Source organism: Triplophysa dalaica, chromosome 20 (genome assembly GCF_015846415.1).
Source record: "Triplophysa dalaica isolate WHDGS20190420 chromosome 20, ASM1584641v1, whole genome shotgun sequence".
NCBI classification, from domain to species: Eukaryota; Metazoa; Chordata; class Actinopteri; order Cypriniformes; family Nemacheilidae; genus Triplophysa; species Triplophysa dalaica.
The window spans coordinates 9,970,589-9,996,626 of NC_079561.1; the positions used below are offsets into that span (position 1 = coordinate 9,970,589).

At 39.6% G+C, this 26,038-nt stretch overlaps 3 protein-coding genes across 3 annotated transcripts; 2 read left to right on the forward strand and 1 right to left on the reverse strand.

Moving 5' to 3' along the window:
* Positions 1–4,912: 4,912 nt before the first annotated feature.
* Positions 4,913–10,387, forward strand: prim1 (DNA primase subunit 1). The gene is made up of 13 exons (XM_056732254.1): positions 4,913–5,518; positions 5,761–5,918; positions 6,289–6,395; positions 6,480–6,553; positions 6,655–6,791; positions 6,890–6,948; positions 7,605–7,714; positions 7,878–7,969; positions 8,066–8,201; positions 8,427–8,496; positions 8,609–8,709; positions 9,844–9,942; positions 10,087–10,387. The coding sequence occupies exons 1-13, from the start codon at positions 5,410–5,412 to the stop codon at positions 10,104–10,106; spliced, it is 1,272 nt and encodes a 423-aa protein (XP_056588232.1). The 5' UTR covers positions 4,913–5,409; the 3' UTR covers positions 10,107–10,387.
* A 114-nt stretch (positions 10,388–10,501) lies between these two features.
* Positions 10,502–15,861, reverse strand: tfip11 (tuftelin interacting protein 11). The gene is made up of 14 exons (XM_056732212.1): positions 15,761–15,861; positions 15,046–15,258; positions 14,657–14,813; positions 14,408–14,561; positions 14,144–14,271; positions 13,816–13,977; positions 13,540–13,731; positions 13,081–13,395; positions 12,509–12,615; positions 12,264–12,432; positions 11,935–12,178; positions 11,704–11,846; positions 11,119–11,284; positions 10,502–11,009 (listed from the first exon to the last, which is right to left on the reverse strand). Exons 2-14 carry the CDS (start codon positions 15,252–15,254, stop codon positions 10,648–10,650), a joined length of 2,508 nt encoding a protein of 835 aa, XP_056588190.1. The 5' UTR covers positions 15,255–15,258; positions 15,761–15,861; the 3' UTR covers positions 10,502–10,647.
* On the forward strand, positions 15,829–25,527 carry naca (nascent polypeptide associated complex subunit alpha). Its single transcript, XM_056732285.1, has 8 exons — positions 15,829–15,904; positions 16,790–16,865; positions 23,933–24,024; positions 24,242–24,319; positions 24,434–24,580; positions 24,766–24,894; positions 25,084–25,206; positions 25,407–25,527. Exons 2-8 carry the CDS (start codon positions 16,796–16,798, stop codon positions 25,419–25,421), a joined length of 654 nt encoding a protein of 217 aa, XP_056588263.1. The 5' UTR covers positions 15,829–15,904; positions 16,790–16,795; the 3' UTR covers positions 25,422–25,527.
* Positions 25,528–26,038: the final 511 nt, after the last annotated feature.

A 26,038-nucleotide genomic window follows, 5' to 3' on the forward strand; every position in this document is an offset into this window, starting at 1 on the left:
GGGCTACAACTTAAAGGCGAGACTTTTAATGGCTATTTTGCAGAAACCCTTGGAAGTTAAAGTGTCATAAAGAGCCAGGAAATAGCAGTGAAGCTTGAGAATACAGATAGATGAAAACAAATCAACAGCCTAAGAATGCTTTGGTAAAGAGCTCCCGGCTGCTTGAAGTCTCTCTTTCTCTATCTAAGAAATAAAGCACTATGTGGAGAATCTTATTCTTCTCAGTCGGCTGTATATACAAAAAAAAACTCCCACACACATACAGGCTTGTGATATAGATAATGATGACTTTGAGAACATTTAGTGTGTGGGTTTTTTAGGGAGTTATTTTTATGCACCTTTTCAGTCCGTGTTATTATTAACTTTCAAATAGTCATATTAAACGAGGAACATATGGGACCACAAAGTCCCAAAATGTTAAATGGAACGAGCCCAGTCAACCCAGTAAATCGATCTTAATAACTGCCCATTTACACAATCTCCAGTGCAACTGCCGGCTGTGTGGCCTTAGGAAAAATGAATGAATTTAATTGGCGTTATAATTATATTCAGATATTAGCATAAACAATCTGGAAAATCTCAATGTACATCCTACATACTAGATAAAACATACAAAAAATAAGCAAAAATGTGTTAAAGTAGAATGTTATCTAAGTATTGCACAGCTTATTTATTCAGCATTGACAACCGAACAATATGACTGCACACTCACATGCCTCTTGCTTTTCGGGGGTCCCCTAGGCTCCCCCAAAACCCATGAGGTACACGCAACTGCCATTATCACTCCTACAACGCAAGCACACATGCATGTACAGTGTCACGATGAACCCCTGAGGTATGTTGATAACGAATGAGCATACTTGTCTGTTTAGTTAGCCAACCATGATTTTATGGCATATGGGACCCTGTGCCAGAGAGGGACAAGGGTGTGTGTGTTTAATCGGGTCAGGGCGACTGTGTGTCTGGACCCTACAGTTAAATCAGAAACCAGGTTTTTGCTGATTACAGCTGAAAATTTAGGTCAAAGAACATGTTTTAGGAAAAAATCTGACCTAGTTTAACTGTCCAGATGTCTCACGCTTGGGCTCAGGTGTTTAACTTTGGATTGACACACATTTGTTCTGTAAACAAACAATTAAAAAACACAAAAAATCTAGTTGCATTTTCTTTAACTTATTCAAAAAAGTTGAAATTGGTTAAATTATTTTGATGAGTTATATGAATTGTCAACATAATTTAAATAGCACATCATTTTTAAGGTGTAATGATGATTCAATTGACTTTAGTGCTGAGCGGGTTTGGTTGTCTTTCAAAAAGAAAAATATTGAGGAACTAAATGTATAGAAACTTATAGAAAAAAACGACTTATACGTTCTTCAAATTATCTTTCTTTATTTTCACCTGAACAAATACATTTATAAGGTTTGGAACAACTAGAGGATGAGATATTCATGACAGAATTTTCATTTTTATCACGGTCTCTTTAAAGAGACAGCCCTCAAAGTCAAGCAAAGCCTTGATTCACCCACAGCCTTGTGTACCTGTGAGGAGAGAGTATGTGAGAGGACTAGACATAAAACACTAGTATTCTCTTTGACTTTACTGTGTCAGACAACATATTTACTGAAGAAGAAATGTAGTCATAGCAACAGCAGTAAAGTCTTAGCGAGAGAACGTATGCCTGTTGGTTCGCGTTGTGTTAGAAATGAAAACAGATTTACTATGTGGCGATGGAATAGATGGTTCAATATGAATTATTAAACATCTCTCATATGAAAACACACAATCCTTTCTGTATGAGAATGGCAAGCAGGTGCTGGTTGGGCCATGACCAAAAGGGCATTTTAATTAACACCTGTGCCCTACGTTTATTATGAATCTAAACCGTAATCACGCAACCCTTCCATTTAATGACATGATCGGCAATTCACTTGATTTAAATTAACACAAATGGTGATGATTAGATAGCATACTATTGCTTAATCTTCTTAGACAGTTGTTGTCGGCTGATGTACCATCAGTAACCGATTTTACCTGTAACATCACGTTTCAAACTTAAAACTCGCAGGCTTTTGACAACAAAGCAGGCAGTAAGCATATCCTCCTCAGATGTCTGAAAGTATGTCAGAGCCCGTCTCGCCAGCACAAACCCCCCTCAACAGTCTGCATGCTTCAACACCTGCTTAATAGGAACTTCTCTTCCTCCTCCGACGGAAGGGCTTATAAAGGAAAGCCTGGCTTTGGGATTTTCTACAGAGGGAAGAGTCACTTCCACCCACACCAGGTCTGAAGGAGGATATGAGCTGAACAATGGAGACTCTTCTGTCGGTGGAGTTCCGCTCTTCAAGTCCTGATATGCTTTACCCTGTCGCAGAGATAACACCCTTCCCCTCTCGTGCCTCTACCAGCCCCTCATCCGACAGCCATTGTTATTAGACAAACTTTATAGTCTATTTCTGTCACAACTCCTCAAGTAAACAAGGTGGTTCTGAAGGTACACCGCCAACCTTATTTTATTTTTACCCACCACAGAGACTCTGTGCCATTGATTTATCAGCCATATTAGTCACAGCAGTGTAAGTAACATTACATTTAAATGGAATTTTATAACAAAAGGATAAACTGGATGATGTAAATGTTAATCTGCTCGATCTGAATGTTACCTGTTCTGTAAAAAATATCTTTCTGTTAAAAATTAATATGAATTTTTATATACCAAATATAAGCTTTGGGTTTTCTTACTGATGCACACATTATAATAATCCATCACTGGCAAATTTTTATTTGGACTATATTTATTCAAAAATGCAGTTCACAATTTTGTACGCTTAAGAAAAAAAGGACTGCTTTGTGATACATCAGAGGGTAAAGCTTCAATAGCTGCCAAATGGATTTTTGAGAAATAATTTTTGAGGATTTAATAGAAATAATGTTGAGTGTGTCTATGTGCTTGTGTGTGTGTGTGTGTGTGTGTGCGACGGCCGGTCCCTAAAATTCTAATGGATTATAAAACACATCAAATTATTTTTATTTGAAAATGTAAAAACGCAGAAAGTTTTCTGTGATGGTAAGGTTTTGAAGTTGGGTTAGGGGAAGGCAATAGAATATACAGTTTGTCTAACATAAGAATATTACACCTATGGAAGTCCAAAAATGTATAGAAACCTTACATGTGTGTGTGTGTGTTTACATTATGGATTCTGTTGCTACACTAATATTACGTCTTCAATAGCATATAGAGTGAATGCAAAGGCTTGTTTATATTGAAAATTACTGAAAAAGCACACTCATTTGTCTTGTCTCTCCCTGTAAGCATAACTCAAGTTGCTTAGAATTTGATAGCATACATACTTTGTCAAATACACGCATTGTAAAAGTGATAGTTCACCCAAAAATGAAAATTCTGTCATAATTAACTTACCCTCATGTAATTTCATACCAGTATTTTTTCTGATGAACACAGAGAACGATATTTAGAAGAATATTAGCAAATTTCAGTTCTGGAACATAATTGACTATTGTCATAGTAGGAACAATTAAATGGTAGTCAACGGTGCCCCAGAACTGTTTGTTTTCTCAAATTCTTCCATCTAATATCTAATTTTGTGTTCAACAGAACAAAAAAGAAACAATATTTGGTACAACTATGGTAGTAGATGATGTCCCAGAACTGAGTTTGATAACTTTCTAACAAATATCTTTCTTTGTGTTTAACAGAACACTGAAATGTTTACAGGTTTGAAACAACCTGAGGGTGAGTAAATGAGTTTTGGGTGAACCATCCCTTTAACCCAACAAAGGCTCTGTGCAAAATCCCACACACACACAACTGTTCAAACACACAAAGTATCCGCTTCAAACATTTACCTTCATCTGTCTACTGCAGTGCCTGAGAATTCAGCACATCCAATTCAGCATTAGCACCATGTAGACAACATATAGAAGGTGTGTAGTTGTTTAGCCAGTATTTGAGGATTTTCTGCCCTATGTGGAAAGAAAGAAAATATTTAAGTGTAGAATATTTGTATTTGATCCTTCTTTGGGCTAAATTTAAAGGAATAGTTAACACAAAAATTTAAATTCTGAAATAATTTACTCGCAAACAAGCTGTTACAAAACTGTATACAATTTTCTCTTCTGTGGAACACAAAAGAAGGTATTTTAAAGAAGTGAAGTGAAAGTGACCGATTTGTCAGGGAAGGTGACAGATACCCGAAATGTGACCTCTGCGTTCAACCCATCCAGAGAGTAGCGAACACACGCACAGCAAGTCATGAACACACATTCACCCAGAGAGTGGGCAGCTATCACTGCAGCGCCTGGGGAGCAAGGTGCCTTGATCAAGCGCAACTCGGTCGATACCATTCGGGCCTGAGAATCGAACCGGCAACCTTCTGGTCATGAGTCCGACTCGCCTTTGACTACAATGGTTATTTATTTCCCTATATGCAACTCAAAAGTGACCCAGAACTACTTGGTTTCAAACATTCTTGTAAATATCATTATTTGTGGTCAGCAGAACAAACACATTTACACAGCATGAAAACAATTTAAGGGTGAATAAATTCTGAAAGAGTTTTCATTTTAATTGAACTATCCCCTAAATCTACTAATTCTATGCAGAACTAATTAGAATACAAACACAACTGTTTTTTTTAGGTGATTTTTAACAGCAATATTGACAAAAAAAGAATTTTGACGAATTTATTTTAAAAAGCCAACACTATGGTTCATCTTGAGGTTATGTTTTGTGACTGCAGCGACATCAAACGGAATTGTTCTGTCTGCAGCCCACATCATTCTCTCGCGCGCATCTTTCCGACCAATCAACAGCCGTTATAGTTAGCACGTGCAACAGAAAAAGCAGGCTCGTGCAGTCATGACTGAACTAACCTGCGGTGGAAAGGAAATTGGTCCGTTTCTTTATCGAATACCTGTTATCCAAACATTCTCCGCCTTATGCCAAAGTTTGCTATAATTATGAATATGTTGTCATGGCTTTAATTGATGCCCTGCAAATTAAATTGCCCCAACATATGTGTTGATGAAAACATGAATTCCTCTGAAACATGTTAGCCAGGTGGCAAAAAGTTCATAGGAAATGCTGCTGGCAAAAAAAGAAGCGTCAGGCTGCGCGGTTTCTATTGTCACGCAGCCTTTCACAAAATCAATAATGTCTTACGAATATAACAGAGATGACAACGTCCAAATCGTAAGTTACTCTACTTTCTACAAGTGGTGCTTTTCTGAGCCTAAAGGGGGCAGCAGTGTATGAATAACACGTCGAGATCAACGTACCAACGAACAAGGTCGAGCGCGTCATTTCCTATTTACGTTTATTTTCCCGCGCTGTGAGCAGGTTCAGCGGGAGAAGTGAGCTGTCATTGAAAATCTCTGATCGATTTAAACATGCCGATTTCGGATTATGATTCAGCCTGTTTGCCTGACTTGTTACCGCTTTATTATAGGCGATTATTTCCATTTCCACAGTACTATCGCTGGTTAAGTTATGGTGGTGGTAAGTAAATAAATAAACTAATCTCATGTTAACCGTGTCGCTGTCTGCATAACGTTATATAAACAGTGATTCACTGATGCTTCAAATGAATTCTTCTGTGTGTTTGGAGTGCAAAATATGAGTATACATTTTGAGTTTGATCAGTACTTTGGCAATGTATTTTAATAAATAAATCAACTAAGAAAAACTTGCTTTATCACTGAGGATTTCTAACCTCATTCTCTGCATTTTGACTGTTGCAGTGTTCAAAAACTATTTCCAGAATCGTGAATTTTCCTTTACGCTAAAGGATGACATTTATGTGAGATATCAGTCATTCAGCACTCAGAATGAGCTGGAGAAAGAGATGCTGAAAATGGTGCCATACAAGATTGACATTGGAGCAGTTTACAGCCACCGGGTGATGAATCTGATTAACAAAATTTCTGTTATTGACTTCTATATATTTATCATGCACACTGTTGGATGGATGAATGGATCATTTTTATTGGCAAAATTTATGTAACATATTTACAGTGAATAACATGTTTTATTTCATATTATAGAGAATATTATAATACAAGATACCGCAAATGTACAGTATAAAGTATGTACTTAAGTGATTTTTTTCTACAGTTATATATAACAAATAATGAAATTAAATTCCAATATTTTGCTTTGTTCCATTTGCTATGTGATCTGATGCTCTTGCCTCATTTGTGTAATAAAGTGGATTTATCAACAGACAGTATGTGTTATGAAGTAATAATAACTGTCTGGTTCTATAACAGCCCAGTCAACATAACGCAGTGAAGTCTGGAACTTTCCAGGCCCTGGAGAAAGAGCTGGTGTTTGACATTGACATGACAGATTATGATGATGTCAGAAGTTGCTGCAGGTATACAGATTCACATACTTTCGCATTCCTTTCTGGTTATGAATATGCACCTATAAGTACTTCTTGATGTGTTTATTTTTTCAGTGCTGCTGATATCTGCTTAAAATGTTGGACTCTAATGACCATCGCAATACGGATACTGGACCGGGCACTTCGAGGTGGGAAGAACAGATCATAATCAAAAATTTGAGGAAGGTGCAACATCATGACAAATAGAAATATGTTTTTTAATCCATGCTCTACTGTATGTGCACTTCAGAGGACTTTGGGTTCCATCATCTTATGTGGGTATACTCTGGTAGAAGAGGAGTGCATTGCTGGGTTTGTGATGATGCTGCTAGGAAGCTCTCTGTGGCTGCGCGGTCAGCTGTGGCAGAATATCTCAGTTTAGTCAAGGTAAATATCATATAACTGAATATTGTTTTTGAGTCGTCTCTCTTTCCTAAAGGTCAGCTCTTTATGTTGTCTTTTAATGATTGTGTCTCTTAACACAGGGCAGTGAGGAGACTGTAAGAAAAGTTATACTATCGGATCCAATCCATCCTTTCGTTAGGTAAAACATCCATTAAAGTAATATATTATTATTAACCATGCTGATATCTTAGTGAATGTGATCAATGTCAAAAATAACAATTTGAAAATCAGTGAATAAATCTGAATAATTCAATGTAATATAATACAAAAATAATAGTGTACACGTTAATGAAGGTCATAGCAATTATTGTAACGTCTATAACATCGTATAGGATCGATGATATAGTATAGACAGTTTCATCGGAGACACGCACCTGGCTCAAAGTTAACTTTGGTTTGTTTGTCGGTCAGTCTGCCTAGTAGCTAATAATATAACTATTTTATTTTTATTAACTTATATTAATATTATATTGTTGTTTAGTTAAATAAACAATTTGTTGAACGGGTCAACAAAGTTTAGCCAAGTAACGGTTCTTCTGCTGGTAACCCAAAATAATACTAGCTAGACATACTTTAAATTTGCTAGTTAATGTAAATTACTATTATTTATTTTGCTTGTCAGAAATAAGTTTGTTTTAGGCCACAAAAGTGTGCATGCGCAGAAATGTTTTATTATGTTATTGCTTTGAAACTGTCTAGTATCACTTGCCTAGGGTAGAATGTTCTGTAAATTGCTTTGGATAGAAACATCTGACAAATGCTTAAAGATTTACAATCTTTTCCTCTCTCTCTCAGTCAATCTCTAGCTGTGGTTGAACGCTATTTCCCACAGTACGCCATTGTGGGACAGGACATACTGAGCAGTAAGGAGAGCGTAGACAAAGTGCTCGGTCTTCTACCTGAAGATATCCTTCCATTCTCGCTAAATATATGTTTAGGAGTTATGAACGTGTCTCGAATGCACATTGCGCTTGGTAACATTATGACAAATACCGTTATAAAGATGTGATCAGTGTTTTTCATCATACATAAATCCCAGCTTTATTTTTTCTTTAAGTTTAACTGCACATATCAGAAAGGAGTTGGTGGATTTTTATCAGATTGAAAAGAATCCAATGAAGCGGTGGGACAGACTCTGCGCTCTGGTTGAACATAGAAAGGTAAATGCGAACAAAAACATTGATACATTTTCAGTGACAGAGAAAAATGTTCAGTTTCCCAGGATAATTCCAGTTTGTTTGTCTGTGCATGTGAAGTCGAGCAGTAAGAAGGGTGGTCAGTACTTTGATAAAGAGATCATGCTGCAGTATTGTTACCCACGCCTAGACGTGAATGTCAGTAAAGGAGTCAACCACTTGCTGAAAAGCCCCTTCAGTGTACACCCTAAGACAGGTGAGACCCTCGAGACTGAAAAGCTGAGAACAGCACCTTTTTGCATCTTTGCACAGTATTCTTAACATTTTACATGTTAAAATCCTGTTCCCATCAAGGACTATAACTATAGTGTATGGTTTAGAAGAAAAGTTACACAACAACCATAAATGTGTAGAGGAACGATTGTTGTTTCAAGTTGGCTTGTAACACAAAGTCACTCAATGTCTTCAAAACTGTCCTTAGGTCGAATCTCTGTACCAATAGATCTTAAAGAACTGGACACATTTGATCCATTTGAGGTACCTACGATAAGGTAAATGCTGAATTTATCTGTGTCCATGTTTGTTTTATCTTTCCGTATATAACTAATAGTCATGACAATTGCTTTTACATGATTACTGAAGGACTACTTTGTCTCTTTGTAGTCTTATCTGTGAGGAGCTGGAGAGACCCAGAACAGATGAGGCAGAGGAGGATGAAATGAAGGACAATGAGCAAGATGCTGGAGAGCGCCGCAGAATCAGAGGTGAGCAAACTGACTGACTGAGAAAACACCATCCATGAGCAAACAATTCTCAGCACCTCATCACTGTTATGCTGACGACACCCAGATTTACATCTCATTTCGCCGAGACAATAGCACTTTAACAGCTTGCATTACAGCCTGCCTAAAAGACACCTCAGCTTGGGAGAAAGAGTATCACCTCCAGCTGAACCCTACACACAACCCTGCTGTAGGGGATTTACAGTAAAAGACCCGTAGACCAGTTATGATAAAAGAAGACTCAGAGTCACAAATAATATTAATTGAATAAAATTTAATGAAGAAAAATAGTTTGTTGTTTTGCCATCTTAAGTCAGCTTCAGCCCTCTCAAGGAGTTCCACAGGCTGACCTGCCTTGCATCCAAATTACTGTAATATTTAAGATAACGGAGTCAACTAACTAAACAAGAAAACAAAGCTCTTAAACAATTCTTGAGTCATGAGACAGGACACATAGTCCTATAGATTATCAAAGATGGCATGTACTTGCTGTATCAGAAAAGGTTTGATGTTAATCGTGGTTTAACCATCAATGAACACCCCACGGTGCAGCATGATCTCACCATCCAACTTGGCAATACCACAATCCCTCCCTCCAAAACAGCCTGGAACCTCAGAGTAATATTTGATGAACAGCACAAGTCACTGGATCTGCATAGGCATACTTTCACACCCTCCTACACCCCATCAAGAACCCTGCCAGGGGAATAAATCGTTTTCCTGCTCATTCTCCTTCACAACTACTTCCTGGTGGAACATTCTTCCTAACTCAGTCCGTTCAACCACATCTCTCACAAAATAAAAAAAATACTTAAAACACATCTGTTCTGTGAATACTTGTGAGAAAAAAACGAACCTCTTTCACTCAACAGGTATTGGTCTGGCTTTTGTTGTAACTAGTAACTTTGTATTAGCACCTATTGTATTATTTCTCCTGTATGACATATCGCTTATTGCTCCCTGAAATCTCAAAGTCGCTTTGGATAAAAGCATCTGCTAAATGACCAGATGTAAATTAAACTATTCTAGATTCACTCTGTAGTCTGCATGAAGTTACTGAATCCTGGCATGTTTTGTAATTATTTGTAAATGTGATTTTTATTCATTTGCATTCAGACTATAAGCGCACCAGCCTGTCCAAGTATGTGAAGGTCTTTGATCGATTTTTGGAAGTATTGGCTCGATCTCGTAAAGGAGAGATGCTGAAGAAGAGTGGTGAGTTTATGAAAGTGTCTCTCAGCTTCAATTGGCTTGAATTACTTTAGGATACCCTTTGTTATTCACTTCAGGTCTACACAAGTTGAATGATGGAGATATTAGTTGGTGACTTAAGTAATATATAAAATGTGACTTTTACAGATCTTCAGAAGGAGTTCTAGGACATAACAACACAAAAACCTGGAGAACACATTTAAACCCTCTTCTTCAGAAAATATGGACATTTGTGATATTTGAAGAACCAATGCAATTTTGCCCCAAAAATTTTCTTTAAAAAGCTGTTAACTGTATAAAATGTATTTAAATGTATAACTCTGTTATTTTACTTTTCGAATGGGTTAAAATGTGTTTGCCATTAGTTGACTTTATTTCTTTCATTTTGTAAATGCTATTTTCTGAACTTCTCAGTTTTCTAACAATTTAATAAATATTTTTTTCACAATCTGCTTTCTGGTAGTAAAAATTATTTAAATAAGAAAATACTACATATCAGCAGATGTTGTAATAACATTCAGTTTTAAATGACAGCCAATGATAGCTAAAAACAAGTCAATCATAGTTTTAAGCACTCATTTATTTCGAAACCAGTTCTTTCACAGTATAAAAATATTATGACAAATTCAATACAGCCAGAGTCAAACTACACTGGAACATTTAAGCACTTTTAAACAAGTTTGAATTCTTTTTGATCAAACATCAGTCTCATTTGGCCATGTCAATTAGGCTCTGTAGTGACGTTGGGACCCAGGTTTTCTCGCCTTGGACGAAGACCACTCCACGCTCAATGTAGATGACTATCCTACCAAATGTGAATAACTGTTTGCCCATATGCCGCTTGGCCACAAGTGGCATGAAGACGATGCCGTTCTCCTCAGCCTTGGCTTGGACTAGGTCTTTAAAGTTGGTGGGTACCGATGCTGGTACTTGGGCGGTGCCTGGTGGACGCGGGGTGGAATTCTCCACTTCCCGGCGCTCTGGCAGAGGCTCGCATTGGAAATCTTTTCTTCTCTCTGTCTGAATCAGGTATGCTATGTTCTCCCTTGCTCCCGGCTGCATGTAACCACCTATAAGAAAAGAGGAGGTTATAGAGTTGATACAGTACATATAGAGTAGAACGTAAAGACAAGAAAGAAAGAGACATATGAATGAACATAAAGCAAAACAATTACTGACCCAGTCCAGAGGCAACGGCACGATTCATGATGTCAAGAGCCTCGTTCAGTTTGTCTTTGACCACTGGGTGACTGAGAAGATTCTCTGAGATCAAGCTCTTCCATCCTAGATACCATTTTGTGATCTCTTCATAGTTCGGGTTGTTACTGAGCCAGGAACACAACACCTGCAACGGGAAACGACAAACACGTATTTAGTTTAAAGAATATTATGTTTGGATCACACCCAAGGTACAAAGTTTTGTATTTTAACTGTGTCCTGACCTTTTAAATGACTTACAGTAAATAGATAAACAAGAAAGGATTCTTTCATCATCTACACATTCTCATGTAATTCCAAACCGGTATGACTTTCTTCTGCAGAACACCAAAGAAGATATTTTTATGAATGGTGGTACCAAACGACAAAGGATCCCAATGAATTCCAATATGATAAACACAAAACCACTGAGCCATTTCTCATGTTCACAAGATCTTTTCTAACATGTCACAGAAGAAAGAGTCATCCAGGTTTGCATCAACACAAGTGAGAATAAATGAAAAAAAATGGGGGGGTGAACTTTCACATTAAATAAGGTTTCCTGACCTGTAGCCATTTGGGGAAGAAGTTCTTATCCAGCAGTCCCACCATGCTGGAGAGAGACAGCATGCCCTCCCAGTCCATCACCCAGTTAAATGGCTCCAACAGCTGCTGATGAGGATTCACCACCAACTCTCCCAAACACAGAGCTAAAATATACCAGCAAAGAGTTAGGACCCCACTTTACACATGACACATGCAGCGTAAAGTCTGATAATCCGTTGAAGGAGTACATACCAAGTTTTGGGACAATATTTTTGACCATAAAAGCCTCCCAAGCCCCAGGTGTAAAGACATCTTTCCAGGGTTGTAGAATGAGTCTTGCGGAGGAATCGCTGGGGTGCCAGCGCTGCAGGGCATGGGCAAGTTTACTACGGATGGGTGCGTAGAGAGGCTCGAGGCGGGATTGCATCAGGGGAAGCCAAGGATAAATCCACGAATGGATGGGGACCGTGTCTGTCAGAGGGTTCCAACTGTCCACCTATGCATAAACAGAGTAAGGGCTACCCATTTATACATTTGCAAAGGAAACACACACTGTAATTTGTTCATTAAACAACACAAACCTCTCTCTGGAGTCGTGGGAAAATAAGCTGCTCCACGACATGGTCCAGAATCCACAGCGGTAACACAGGTGCCCAGCATTCCACACAGTCCACCATGGGCCCCACGTTTCTGGGTTGCCACTGAGACACACAGATCCTCATGACTGGAACCCACACCTCCCATATCAACCTGTGCCCACACAAAAACACCCGTTTAAAAAACCTGTTGTCACACACCACATGCAAATGACTCCGATATGGTTTACCTGTGGTAGGGGTCCATTTGAGAACTGTCTGGTCCACTGTTAAAAGCCTGAACGTTTTCAAGAATGGCCCTCCATTGACCAACATCCTCCAAACCGTCTGAACAGTCCTATATAGGAGACCGATAAATAGAGTAAAGATTAGAGCTGACATATTAAATATATTAATAATTCTGTCATCAGTTATTTTTTTGCTGTCATTCAAGACCTTCTGTGGTACACAAAAGATATGTGGTTTTGTGTCCATACAATGGAAGTTAATGGAGCCAATGTTGTTGGAGCACCAAGGTTCTTTAAAATATATTCTTTTGTGTTATAGAGAAGAAAGAAAGTCATACAGGTGTGGATTGATTTATGGGGGAGTAAATGATGAAAGAATTTCCATTTGAGGCGAGCTATCCCTTTAAATTTGTTTATCTGTATGTATGTATCACAATAATGCCATTTTCAGCTCACTTAAAATACTTTTATGTTTCTTAGTTTTTCTGTGACTAGACAGAATTGTCAGAACAGATAAACAATTGTCAGATCAAATGAGACTGTTGTAGACACTATAATGAATGTGAACTTTTCACCTTGAGCGGATCCCAGTTGCAGAGTTTCTCCTTCAGCAGGGGATGCACAACAGACACAGCTAAATCTCCCAATCCCAAGGTTTTATACTCCTGATAGAATTCCGTCTGAAGCTGCTGGAAGACCCTGGCACACTCCTGAAGGCTGAGCGCAGGACTGACCTCATTTTTACCCGCCTCAAAACGCTCTACCAGGTCCAGCACCTGTTCTAGCCGCCCAAGAGCCTGTTCCTCCTCAGTCAGTCTGCCCTGCAGGGCATCGCTCTCGTGGGTGAGGGTGACCACTGTGTCTTTCTCATACTGCAGACGCCGTGCACTCTACATACATAACACAAATACTTTTTGTGATACTTCCGAACATTTGACAACCACTGCTGTAGTGTCTACTGACAATGACAAAATGTCAAACTGAGCGACAGCTGTCTGCAGCCATCACACAGTTATATTTGTATTGTACTGTACCTGCAGAATATCTTGCTCCGTGAGCTCAATGAGCAGTTTGAGATTGTGCTCCAGCTCCGGGAGAGCAAAACCAGAACTCTTTTGTTCTCTGGTGCTCTCGCTCATTGAAGCCTCCTCGGGCACGCTATGTTTTTGACTCATTTGACTGTAGCTGTGATATACCTTCTGTTCTCTGCCTGTCATATCTATCACCTGAAACACAAGAGAGATTAGTTATTTCTATGAGGTGCACTGTATTGTTTTTTGATTATTACTCTAAACCTGCTGCTCTCTCACCTTCACTTGTGCCAGTTCCCCTGCAGGTCTGCTCATGGTCCTGTTGGTCAGTTTGCCGTGAGCTTTCAGTTCATCCACAGTCTTGTAAGAGTACTTGGGCTTTTTCTTGGCTACTTTTTCTCCCGGATCCTTCCGCCATTGCCCCAATTCTCGCTGAAATTCCTGTAAAGATTGAGTGACTAGATAGTTAAATGCTGTCATTATTATTGAATATAAAAGTAAATACATTGTGTCATAGAGTGTATGTTGTTAGGTTTGTGTACAGGTTAGGCACTGGTTACACCTTTGTGTTCATTAGCCACATGTCTCACTACTACAAACTACTTACTTTCTCCTCCTCCTCCTCAGAGTCTACAACAGGGAAATCCTGCAAGGATTGCTGGGTCCTTTCATTCCCATACGCACCAACAGCTCCTTTCCCCTTTCGCAACTTAGCCTCAATTGGATTCAGAATACCTGAACACAAAGATATACAAATATCAGGAGACCATTTAAATCCATTAAAATAAAACAGAATTACAATATGACACTTCACAACAGGATAAATGTGCACAAGCGAAACAATTATAGGTATAAAAATCGATTCTTTTACCCTGAGCATTTTTTCCAAGCCCTTTTCCTGGAACGTAGCCCATCTTTTGTAGAAGTTTTTGACCAATGCCTCGGGTGTGCTTTTCCCAGGACCCAAGGTCTTTCCCTGTTCTGATACCACCTGCAAATCTCTGGGATGTCTTAAAGCTTCCACCCTAACAACAGATGTAAAGGACAGATATTACTACCCGGTTCTTGAAACTCAAAAAGCAAAGTAGCTGTAGTTGCATTTGCAGGTATATCGCTGTACCGTTTTGATTTTTTTGGGAAATGCAGTGCGGGCTGGAGGTGGTGTATCTCCACCTCGATTGGAGTCATCGGAACCTTCCGGTTCTGCCTTCTCTTCAGCTGCAGTCTTTCGTAGGCCAGCACTTACAAAGTTCACAGGAGCTGTAAAGTCTTTTGATCTGTGTAGTTACAAATTTAAAACTGTATATTACCATATTTCATAGATTCAAAACATTTATATCTCCTTAACACCAATTGTAATGTTACCTGCAAGACATGTAAGAGGAATGTCAAGTACTATATTAGAACAAAATGAATAGGGCCAAGAAATATGTATTCAAGAGTTCATTTATTATTCATCTAGTTTGAGATCAACTTAAATATTGGATAGTAAAAAGAACAACAGCATACTTTTTGCCTCCAAAGCTTGGCCTCTCATCATCAGAGTCATGTTCCGCCCAGATCCCATAAGTCGCTTTTTCTTTGGTCTGTCTGTACCTGCGTCTGTCTGGGTTGAACTCATTGGCCAGGTCCCACTCAGTCACCTCAAACTTTTCAATTTCCACTCCATGTTCCTCCTCCTCACCGCCTCTACGCCCATACAGATGGGACATAGACATCGTTCTGTAGTAATAAAAGTTGACACAGTGGGTTAGGTAAAACAGTGCATCAGCAGGTATATATTAATATGAATGCACATCTTGTCTGATCTTAAAGTATTAAATTTACTATTGACATTTAAAACCAAAGACAGCTCGTTTTCTCACATAAAACACACATATGATAAACACCTGTCATAAAGGCATGAGTTTTATTATAATGTCATGACGTCAAGCAAACCTTAATGCTAGAAAAATAACCAGGGCTGCGTTTCCCAAAAGCATTGTAAGCCTACGTTGATCGTACCTCCATTGGTGTTAATGGTTCTACGATCAATTTAAGGTGCTTTTGGTAAACGCAGCCCATGTTAGCATAAGAGCTGCTAATTTAATCGATTTTTCGGTTAGCGATTCTGTAATTTAGTAACTATAATTCACTTATTGTGAATTTCCTATCGTGTGCCATTTATGAATTAAACACGAGCACCGTGTGTGTTCAAATAAGAGCGTATAAAAACAACATTTACCTAAATATGCGGTTGTTCTATCAGTAAGCAGTGTATCCAGGAGCAACTTCCTGCGCAGACCGGAAGTAAACGTTGTGACATCAGAGCGACGCAAAGGTCAGAAATTCTCTCTCACAGCCATCTTGGATCCTGTGCCTCGAACTAGTGAGTAGTTCTGTTTTAAATCTATTGTAATCCGACGTTCTTTTATGTATTTGGGTCTTTCAAACCGTACGCAATTGTATGTTTTAGTATTTGTCGATGCTAAATTGTCAACATTTATTTATTAGGCATGTTTTTAAAAGAACTGTTTTAAGGAATACAACCGGCTGACTGTTCAAAATGGGGGAACAGGAGGCAGTGCTGTACTATGTTGGGTCTCGAGCTGTGTGCTTTCTTTCTAAAGAAGTGTTAAAATCTGTTTTTTTTTCCTATTTTTCAAATCCCAAATTATAAACATCATATATGTAGAACGTGTTTGACGTAGTGAATGGGGGGTTCGTTGTTTGCTAGTAGTCATTGACTGAAAAGTTGATCTCGGCTGCTTAATAAGCTATTCAAATAAATTAGGATACATCCATCTGCTGTCGTAGCATCACATTTTAAAGAGTACGAAGTCGTTTACCGTATTGTTTATCCACGTGGGTTTGTTTTGAGTTTCCCAGACGAGTTTCTCATAAAACGGCAACAGCGTGACCGTGCGGTTCCGTTATACACGTGAAAAAGTCGCATCCCACTCCACGCGCTCCCCGAAAGGCCTTGTAAGCGAGGTCTTTGTGTAGATATGACACTTTAAGAGTTGCCGTAGTTTGCGTTTGAGATTCATTGACCTCAGAGTTTCAGTACTTCTGACATAAGTCACAAAAGCTCAACACTATCTTGTGCGAAGACGCCAGATGGGTTAATTCAGCTGGCAGTGAGATATCTGACAACCCAGGCCTGGCAGGAAGAGGCCTAGCGCAGGCTCAGTTTGCCTTATAAAAAAGCAGACTAGACACAAAACTACAGACTGAAACTTGTTGTTGAAAACATCTTCATTTTCTGTTGCAGTCCACAATGCCAGGCGAAGCCACAGAAACTGTCCCTGTTACAGAGCAGGAGTTACAGCATCCTCAAGCTGAGACAGGTGAGTACTGTTAATAAATGTGCATGTCTGAGATCAAATTGACCAGGTTTACATGGACATCGATATTTCACTATTAACAAGATTAAGACAATACTCTGATTAAGAAATTGACCATGCAAACGGAGCTTTTTGAGTACCTTAATCCGTATAAAGTCATAAACGTAGTAAACACAAATCAAATTAAGACCTGTGGAGTATTTACATTTTAGTCCCATTATGAAAGTTCAGTATAGACATGTACACATCAAACGGTAAATGTGGATGATGTTTACAATTCTTAAATAAATTGATGTAATGAAGTGCCTTGGTGGTCGTAAGCGCAGGAATGGGGTTCTGGATGGAATATTGGATAGTGTCGCCTGGGGATGTAAAATGACGTATGCTGTTTAAGGACGTATAATCGATCATTGAACATGTAAATCGGGAACATGAAAGGTATATTTTTAAAGCAACTTGTGTAAACACCATAATCATAATGCTGTCTTGGTCATAATAAGGTAAATAGTTAGATTGCTGATGTCCATGTAAATGTAGTCACTGTTAGGGGTCCTGGAACTTCACTGCTGTTATTTAATCAGGTTTCTCAATCTAAAGAAGCTTTTGGAAAATTGAACAGACCATTTGTTGTGCCTTGGCACCTGTTTTGTCCAATCAGGTTTTTTATGGACCTCAACCAACTGCTGTTGGGACTTGAAGCTAGTTTCTCTGGTTGGGTTGGTGTCATGTTTTTTGGGGTGGGAATGATGTTTGAGTCAGTTTTTCTCCACCTAAAGTTGTTAGGTCAGTGTGCTTGAGCCCCTCCCTAGATTAAAAGAACTAATCTAAGTAGCAGAAATACCTGTGACTTGGTATTTCTATTATGTGGTTTAGAAACGCTAATTAGTAATGATATTGAAATACGCTTAGTTTTGAAACAAAGTGATCCAGGACCACCTTGTGTGATTGTGTGCTGACTGAAGTTGAGGTGTTGCTTTGTAAGCATGTATATTGCTGCATATGTGCTGGAACATGGTCAAGCTGAATCTGCATGAATGTTTTGCTAACTTTCTACTAAACTTGATCGATCCTAGCTTTAACATTAAAGTTCTTTGTATATACGGCGTATTGAAATAATTGGTTGGATTAAGTGTTTAAGTTCTGAGTAATCTTTATGGGGGCAAGAAAATAAAATATAAGTGTCTTTAAGAATCTGTTTACGAGAATTGTCTCTTGAACTTTATTTTAATGGCCATCTATATTTTTTTGATCACGTACTGACCTACAGCAAGAGCATGCCCCAAAAGTTAGTGACTTTGCTGCGTAGCATAGTAATTCATTTTCAGAGGTGAGCTTTTGATGCAAGTAGACAAGTTAAGCCATTTCAATCACAAATGTGCAATAGCCTTGGATTGTGTTCTTGAAAGTCCCCCATGATTTGTTTTACTCGGATGTCATTCCAAACTCGGATGACTTTCTTTTGCTGAGCACTTAAGTAGATATTTTGAAGAACAACGAAAACCAAACATTACTGGCCGCCTTTGACTTTTATTGTATGGACACAAAATTACAGCAACGTTTCTCAATCTATTGTGGTCCACAGAAAGAAGAGTCATATACTGGTTTTGAATGACCTAAGGGTGGATAAACAGGGCTCTAGACTGCAGCAAAATAAATGTGCGAGGTAAAATTTCACAGGGTAATTTTTGCCCTGCCAAAGATATATTTTCACTTAAAATGTTATTTATGAGTGATTTACGTTCTGCGTAGTGCTTCATGAAGTCAAACTACTAGTTTACAAATGCCATATTATCTTTAATGACCACAGGTATGGCTAGGTGGAATATTCTGTTACCGCAGAATAAAATGTCAAACGGAAGAGATCTTTCTATTCCGTGTATTATGCGGCATGTAAATAAGTAGACGTGGTTAAGTCTGCGCTCTGCAAGTTGGGTGTCATGATGAAAGAAACATGTGACTTAATTAACCCATAACAAATCAAACATTCTTTTGACCTTCTTTCAGTCTGTAGTTAGGTGATCCGCTCCAGTCTGGTGCTTTCTCTCTTGCCCGCAGTGCTCGAGCAGGTGCATATAAAAAGCTCATTATCAGGTATTTCAGAAGTCAGGTCGCGTTATAATGCTGTTAATAGTTGAACTTAAGGTAAGCCAAGGCGAAACTTGCGGTATACGCGCAATGATGCTCGCCATGTGAGCGCTGCTACTGGGAGACACATGTGGAGTCACCAGAGACCCATAGTGCAAAGACATGTGCGAGAATAAACAAACATAAAGACAGAGAGTCGCAACAAACTAAAAGCGCAGTCTAATAGAGTGTGAAGAGCAATAAAAACCTACAACACCAGTTTATAACACCAGTCGTATACTGTACTTTCATTGTTTGTGCTTCTATTCAAGCTTCATTGTTATACATGTTGTCTATCTTCCTACTGTATACATGTATATATGATATAGCTAGAAGATAAATATAAATTAATAATAAATCTCATTATCAGAACTTAATTTGATATCTTTACATTTTCATAACATTTTAACTATATGGTGAGCATTTACATGTACTCTAGTATACAAATAAAGGAAATCAATCGAAGAAAAATTGGTATAAGGTATATAAATAAAATAGATGGTCACAGTTAAATATATTGTTACCGTGAAATAAAACACTTAATTCTGTGAAATGATCTATAGCAAACACTATAGTACACTACAGATTTTATTCATCTGAGTGTTCAAGTTAACAGGACATTTATTTTGGCAGTTTGTCGAGACGGGGCTTGCCTTTAAGTCTGTGTTTGACTGCCTCTTTACTCTAAGACTAAAATGCGTGTGAAATAAGCTCAAGTCAATTGGAGATGATGAAGTTTGTGTGTTCATATCCTCACACAGTGAGACCCACAAATCCACGAACGTCACGTGTGTAATCCGTTAAACTGTTCAACTCATTCACACAGACATTCAGAACAGCAACATGTAAATGACAGGATTCTGCATCCTCGAGTCTGCATCTATTAAATGGACTCCGTGCAGCCGGAAAATGAGTTCCACTCGCAAAATAAATGAAAACGAAGTCAAATAGTGGTGTGCCATTGATTTACGTCTCACACAGACAAACACAACGACAAACACACAGCTCTGTCTTATGCACACGACCACCTGTATCGCACGCGTGCTCCACTGGTAAATTTATTCTTTTTTCATAGCACATGTAATATATATATCTCAATGTACAATAGTTACAAGTTAATGTACATATAATATCAATGTTTTGTTTGAGATGTTTTTAGGTACTGTCTGTCTTTGGCAGTATGTGGCTGGTGTTTGCATGTGTTGAGTGGGGGCACCAGTTTTCTGAGGTGCCTTGGGTTTGATTTTGAAATTAGTAAGCCAAATATGCGTGTAGACAGTCTTGTCAGTTCTGAAATGTTTTGTGATGCATTTTAACATCTTTGTGTTTGAGAGCATCCCTTATAACCGGCATGGAAGTGAAAATTGACACTATTCAACTTTACCAAAAATCACTTAAATACATTTATTTCCATTAGCCACACCCGCTGGTCCTGCCGCCGTGGCCCCTGCTTCCTCTAAGGCAAAGCCTAAAGAGGGCAAGAATAACCCTAAGCTGTCCACATCTCCTCACACTACTGCTCCTAAACCCGTTCCTTCTGGACGCAGGAAACGCTCCTCTTTATCTGCCTCAAGCTCCCCGACCTCTCCAAAACCTGCCTCTGTACCTCATGCTACCCCACCTTGCTCCCCCCTGGCTTCTCCTCCAGCGGACTCCCCGGTCACTGGGCAAAGTGCTCCCAGGGTTGTAAAAGCTGGCAAACAGGGGAAGCAACAGAAAGCAAAGAATTTCAAACCTGCTGATAAACCTGCTCAAGAGAATGAACCAGTTGTCGCTTCGCAATCATTTTTACCAGCACCAGAGGTAGAAACAGCTAAAGATGCACCTGCTTCCCCTGTCTCTCCCAAAGTTGCTGTAGCTCCTGTGGCTTTCAAAGTAACCTCAAAGTCTGCTGCCCCTGCTCCTCGGTCATTTACAGAAGAGATGGCCTCCAGTCCACCCAAGGTGGCTGAACTTCCAAAAGTAGAAGCCCCTGAGGCAATTGCAAAACCTGATAAACCCAAGCCTAATGTAAAGCCAGCCTCTGTGGCTTCAAAAGATAAGCCCTCCCTGGCTGTTACTGCCCCCCCAAAGACTGCTCCCAAGGTTGTGCCTGCAGCATTAGATGATGATGATCTTCCACCACTTATACCACCTGAGAATCAACTGCCCATTTTCCCCCCTATGCCACCTACCACAATTCCTGTAGTCACTCCAGCAGCTCCTAAAACTGAACCTGTCACAATCATTGAGTCCTCCCCTAAAACCGCCCCTAAAGCAAAGTCTGCTTCTGCCCCCAAAGGTAAGCCTGTCCAAAAAGCAGCCCCTGCCCCTAGAACAGAAGTGGAGCCTGCTCCTAACACGAAGGCTTTTCCAAAAGCTGAACCTGCTCTTAAACCCAAAGCTGAACCTGCTCTTAAACCCAAAGCTGTGGCTGCTCCTAAAGCTAAATCTGAGCCTCCTCCTAAAACTAAAGATGAGCCTGCTCCTAAAGCTAAAGATGATCCTGCTCCTAAAGTTACAGCTGAGCCTGCTCCCAAAGCTAAAGCTGAGCCTGCTCCCAAAGCTAAAGCTGAGCCTGCTCCCAAAGCTAAAGCTGAGCCTGCTCCCAAAGCTAAAGCTGAGCCTGCTCCCAAAGCTAAAGCTGAGCCTGCTCCCAAAGCTAAAGCTGAGCCTGCTCCCAAAGCTAAAGCTGAGCCTGCTCCCAAAGCTAAAGCTGAGCCTGCTCCCAAAGCTAAAGCTGAGCCTGCTCCCAAAGCTAAAGCTGAGCCTGCTCCCAAAGCTAAAGCTGAGCCTGCTCCCAAAGCTAAAGCTGAGCCTGCTCCCAAAGCTAAAGCTGAGCCTGCTCCCAAAGCCGATGCTGCTCCCAAAGCCGATGCTGCTCCTAAAGCTAAAGCCGATGCTGCTCCTAAAGCTAAAGCCGAGCCTGCTCCTAAAGCTAAAGCCGAGCCTGCTCCCAAAGCCGAGCCTGCTCCCAAAGCCGAGCCTGCTCCCAAAGCCGAGCCTGCTCCCAAGGCCGAGGCTGCTCCTAAAGCTAATGCCGAGGCTGCTCCCAAAGCCGAGCCTGCTCCCAAAGCTAAAGCCGAGCCTGCTCCCAAAGCTAAAGCCGAGCCTGCTCCCAAAGCTAAAGCCGAGCCTGCTCCCAAAGCTAAAGCCGAGCCTGCTCCCAAAGCTAAAGCCGAGCCTGCTCCCAAAGCTAAAGCCGAGCCTGCTCCTAAGCTAAAGCCGAGCCTGCTCCTAAGCTAAAGCCGAGCCTGCTCCTGGGGCTAAAGCCGAGCCTGCTCCTGGGGCTAAAGCCGAGCCTGCTCCTGGGGCTAAAGCCGAGCCTGCTCCTGGGGCTAAAGCCGAGCCTGCTCCTGGGGCTAAAGCCGAGCCTGCTCCTGAAGCTAAAGCCGAGCCTGCTCCTGAAGCTAAAGCCGAGCCTGCTCCTAAAGCTAAAGCCGAAGCTGCTCCTAAATCCAAAGCTGATGCTGTACCTAATGCTAAACCCGAGGCTAGCCCTGCCCCTAAAGCTGATAAGCCTAAATCTAAAGCTGAGCCTACATCTAAAGCGAAGTGTGACCCTGCTCCTAAAGCCAAGTCTGAGGCAGCCCCTAAAGCAGAAGTCACTCCTGCTCCTACAGTTAAGGCTGCTGCTGCCCCTAAAGCCGAACCAACTAAAGCTCATAAAGTGGAGACTGTCCCTGCCCCTAAAGTTGAATCTGCCCCTGTTCCCCCACCAGTTAAAGCCCCATCTGTGCTGGAGCCAGTCATCAAGAACGACAAGGGTACCTCTCTGTCTGTCTGTTTTATTCATGTCGGTGTACTTTCCAGTTGTGTGTGTTTCCAAATTAACAGATAACTCCAGGTTTTTAAATTCATGTAGACAATACAAAGTGTTCTTTAATGATGACTGGACTGTTTATATTCAAAAATGTGAGACTTGCAGGGCAGCTAGTGTTTCAGTCAACTGCAAACAGGCTAAAAGTAATATGAATAGGAATTTAACAGGTGGAAGTTAGGGGTGCACATAAGAGAAGACGAAGATGGCGGAGAAAGAAATCCTACCTGCTCAGTTTACATTAAAAGCTCATGTATGGAAGCATTATGAAGCTGAAGGTATAAATGGTGTCGACAAGACTCTGACTACATGCAAATTGTGTCAAGCTGATCTAAAAATATTTTGTAAACACGACAACCATGAGAAACCATATTTAAGTCATAAGGCTCATCGGAGCATCCTGCAGTCATTCACATATCAGGCAGTCATTGCACATAACTGGAGGATGATGGTATGAAGTCTATTACTGTAAGTTAATTAATTTTAAGAGCAGCTTAGTTTGTTACTAGTTATTCAGAATATGCTGCAGTCCGCAATAATTTTTTGTTTAGAGCTGCTGGTTCAAAGTTTTATATTTTTCTTCTTCTGAAGGACTGTATTGCTCACTGCACATAACAGGATGATGTTGCCTAAAAGTCTGTTATTTTACATTATTACTTGCTGAAGTCTGCATAAATACACTGCATTCTGTATGCTGATACAGGGCACTGAGGGCAGTCACTATTTTCCTGTTGGTTCTTTGCAATGCTGGCAAATGTTACCTTCTAATTGACTTCCCAAATCACTTCCATTTGTTTTATTAATAAAGGATATTGGAATTACAAATACTTTGATTGTAATAGTCGCACAGTAAGTAAAATACCATGTGTATAGGAAAAATCATCACATCGCAGCCCTCTGAATCTGCATCGCATTGTGACGTGCCTAGAGATTCCCACACCTAGTTGAAGTTGAGCTTATCAACATAGAGATGACATTGATCATTTAAGTTATCAGAATTAGTTAAAATGGTTCTTTTCAGATATACTTCTGTCTTGCATTTTTTTGTTAAATTGAAACGCTATGATCTTGGTTTAAATTCTTCCATCCAGATTTGTTGAAGCATGTGTCAAATGGCTTTAACTGAAATGATACCTGCCTTTTTTAGGGTCTGGAACTGAATCGGACAGCGATGAATCTGTTCCTGACCTGGAGGAGCAGGACTCTGCACAAGCACAGACACAAACACAGCAGGCACAGGTAACATATCCTTAAACATCCATTTTTTATAATGACATCACTTGCTTCTTGTAGATGCTCAAATTATTTATAAAAGGCATTAGTACATGGGTTTATTAATACTTCATTTGATGTAAAGTGCTCAAACTCTGGATTCATTCCTCCTGTTTTGATGTGTAGAGTTTAAGCACATTGCAGCCTTTCAGAATTGACTTGTAACTTCATCTGTCTTTCACAGCTTGCAGCAGCTGCTGAAATCGACGAGGAACCTGTCAGCAAAGCAAAACAGAGCAGAAGCGAAAAGAAAGCCAGGAAGGTTTGTCATGTCGCAGCTGACAAGAAATCGTACATATGTCAATAAAACAGCTTGTCCTTTGTTGCGAACCTGTGCTGTTATTTTGAACTTTTCCCTTGTTTTTCTTTTGGCCAGGCCATGTCCAAATTGGGGTTGAGACAAGTTGCCGGTGTTACCAGGGTAACCATTCGCAAGTCCAAGAATATTCTCTTTGTCATCACCAAACCAGATGTCTACAAAAGTCCAGCTTCAGATACTTACATCGTCTTTGGCGAGGCTAAGGTAAAGGAAGGAAATTAAAATGGTTAAAGCACTTTTTTATCTGGACATGGTAGTTCATAAACTAATTTTTGTTCGGAGTCTGAAGCAAAACTTTCGGTCCTGAGAGAGGAAACTGTGGCACTAGTGTTGCTGTTATTGAAAATATATAAGCAAGATCAGATCCTGATGGTTTCTGTTGTTTCCAGATTGAAGACCTGTCACAGCAAGCTCAGTTGGCAGCTGCAGAGAAGTTCAAGGTCCAAGGAGAAGCCGTTTCAAACATCCAAGAAAACACACAGACGCCCACAGTACAAGAGGAGAGTGAAGAGGAAGAGGTGTGTGCAAATTCCCTTTTATTCCGTAACAGAAAATGTATTTTAGATTAAGGTGGACATGTCTTGATGAAGGAGTTTAAGTGATGCCATTGGTGCTTCACTTGTTCAGTCAATGTCTTTTGTGTTCTACTCAGGAATATGAAATGAAATAAAAAAATATATAATTCTGAGTCATTATGTCTTTTTCAGGTTGATGAGACCGGTGTGGAGGTTAAGGACATTGAGCTGGTCATGTCACAGGCCAACGTTTCCCGGGCAAAGGCTGTGCGTGCACTGAAGAATAACAATAACGACATTGTCAATGCTATTATGGTGAGTTAGACAATTTAAGTTCTCTCTTCAAAATTTAAGAATATTTATTTTATTCTCTTCTGTAATGAATTGAAAGTATGACTTCGGTTCTTGAATATTCTCTGAAGCCAGTTCATCTGTTCTGACATTAGTTTACACATTTAACACCGTGTACTGGTGTTTTGAGCATTCTTAATCTAATGTTTTGTCTGTCTTTACAGGAATTGACAATGTAGATGGAGATCAGGGACTGGTTCACATTAAGACGTTGCTGATTTGATCTAGACTATTGTTTGTACAATTTATATCCAAGAGAAATAAAGGTGTGGCTTGATGAAATTATTCATTTTGTGTTGTATTGTTTATTTTCGTATTAATATAAATTATATTCTTTATTAATATGATACATTTGTCCTGAAAAGCATGATTTGAATGAGAGAAAAAAGCAGGCACTTCCAGTGTTCAAGACAACTTATAAAAAGGCTTACAGTTACAAACTTTACAATTATGTATAAAATATTTGACAAGAAAAAATAATGTTGAAAATCAGATATTTCACTCTGTATATCCTAGAATAACATTTTAATATTTCAAGGCAATGTTAGGAATTATGCCAGAAAATACACCCAATATGATTTTCCACAGATTCTTAGAGGCCGTCTTCACGAGACCATTTTCAACTAAAAATGCTAAAAATAATGTTTTGGTTGACCATCTACACTGAAACGAAGTTTTAGGGGACTGAAAACGCAAACTTTAGAAAACAGGTCTTAATACTTCAGTTTGGTGCCCACAAAAGGAACAATTTACATCAAAGTCGTCAAAAATAAACCATCGGAGAAAACTCTTTGTG

What these genes read in the sequence shown, in the direction of transcription:
- prim1 (XM_056732254.1), top strand. Translation starts at nt 5,410, where the DNA reads ATGCCGATTTCGGATTATGATTCAGCCTGTTTGCCTGACTTGTTACCG. An exon ending in GATGTCAGAAGTTGCTGCAG is followed by an intron (nt 6,396 to 6,479) that starts GTATACAGATTC and finishes TTATTTTTTCAG; the next exon opens with TGCTGCTGATATCTGCTTAA. An exon ending in CCAATCCATCCTTTCGTTAG is followed by an intron (nt 6,949 to 7,604) that starts GTAAAACATCCA and finishes TCTCTCTCTCAG; the next exon opens with TCAATCTCTAGCTGTGGTTG.
- naca (XM_056732285.1), top strand. Translation starts at nt 16,796, where the DNA reads ATGCCAGGCGAAGCCACAGAAACTGTCCCTGTTACAGAGCAGGAGTTA. An exon ending in GCATCCTCAAGCTGAGACAG is followed by an intron (nt 16,866 to 23,932) that starts GTGAGTACTGTT and finishes TGCCTTTTTTAG; the next exon opens with GGTCTGGAACTGAATCGGAC. An exon ending in AGGAGAGTGAAGAGGAAGAG is followed by an intron (nt 24,895 to 25,083) that starts GTGTGTGCAAAT and finishes TGTCTTTTTCAG; the next exon opens with GTTGATGAGACCGGTGTGGA.
- tfip11 (XM_056732212.1), bottom strand. Translation starts at nt 15,254, where the DNA reads ATGTCTATGTCCCATCTGTATGGGCGTAGAGGCGGTGAGGAGGAGGAA. An exon ending in CAAATGGACCCCTACCACAG is followed by an intron (nt 12,433 to 12,508) that starts GTAAACCATATC and finishes GTGTGGGCACAG; the next exon opens with GTTGATATGGGAGGTGTGGG. An exon ending in TGCCGTTGCCTCTGGACTGG is followed by an intron (nt 11,010 to 11,118) that starts GTCAGTAATTGT and finishes CTTTTCTTATAG; the next exon opens with GTGGTTACATGCAGCCGGGA.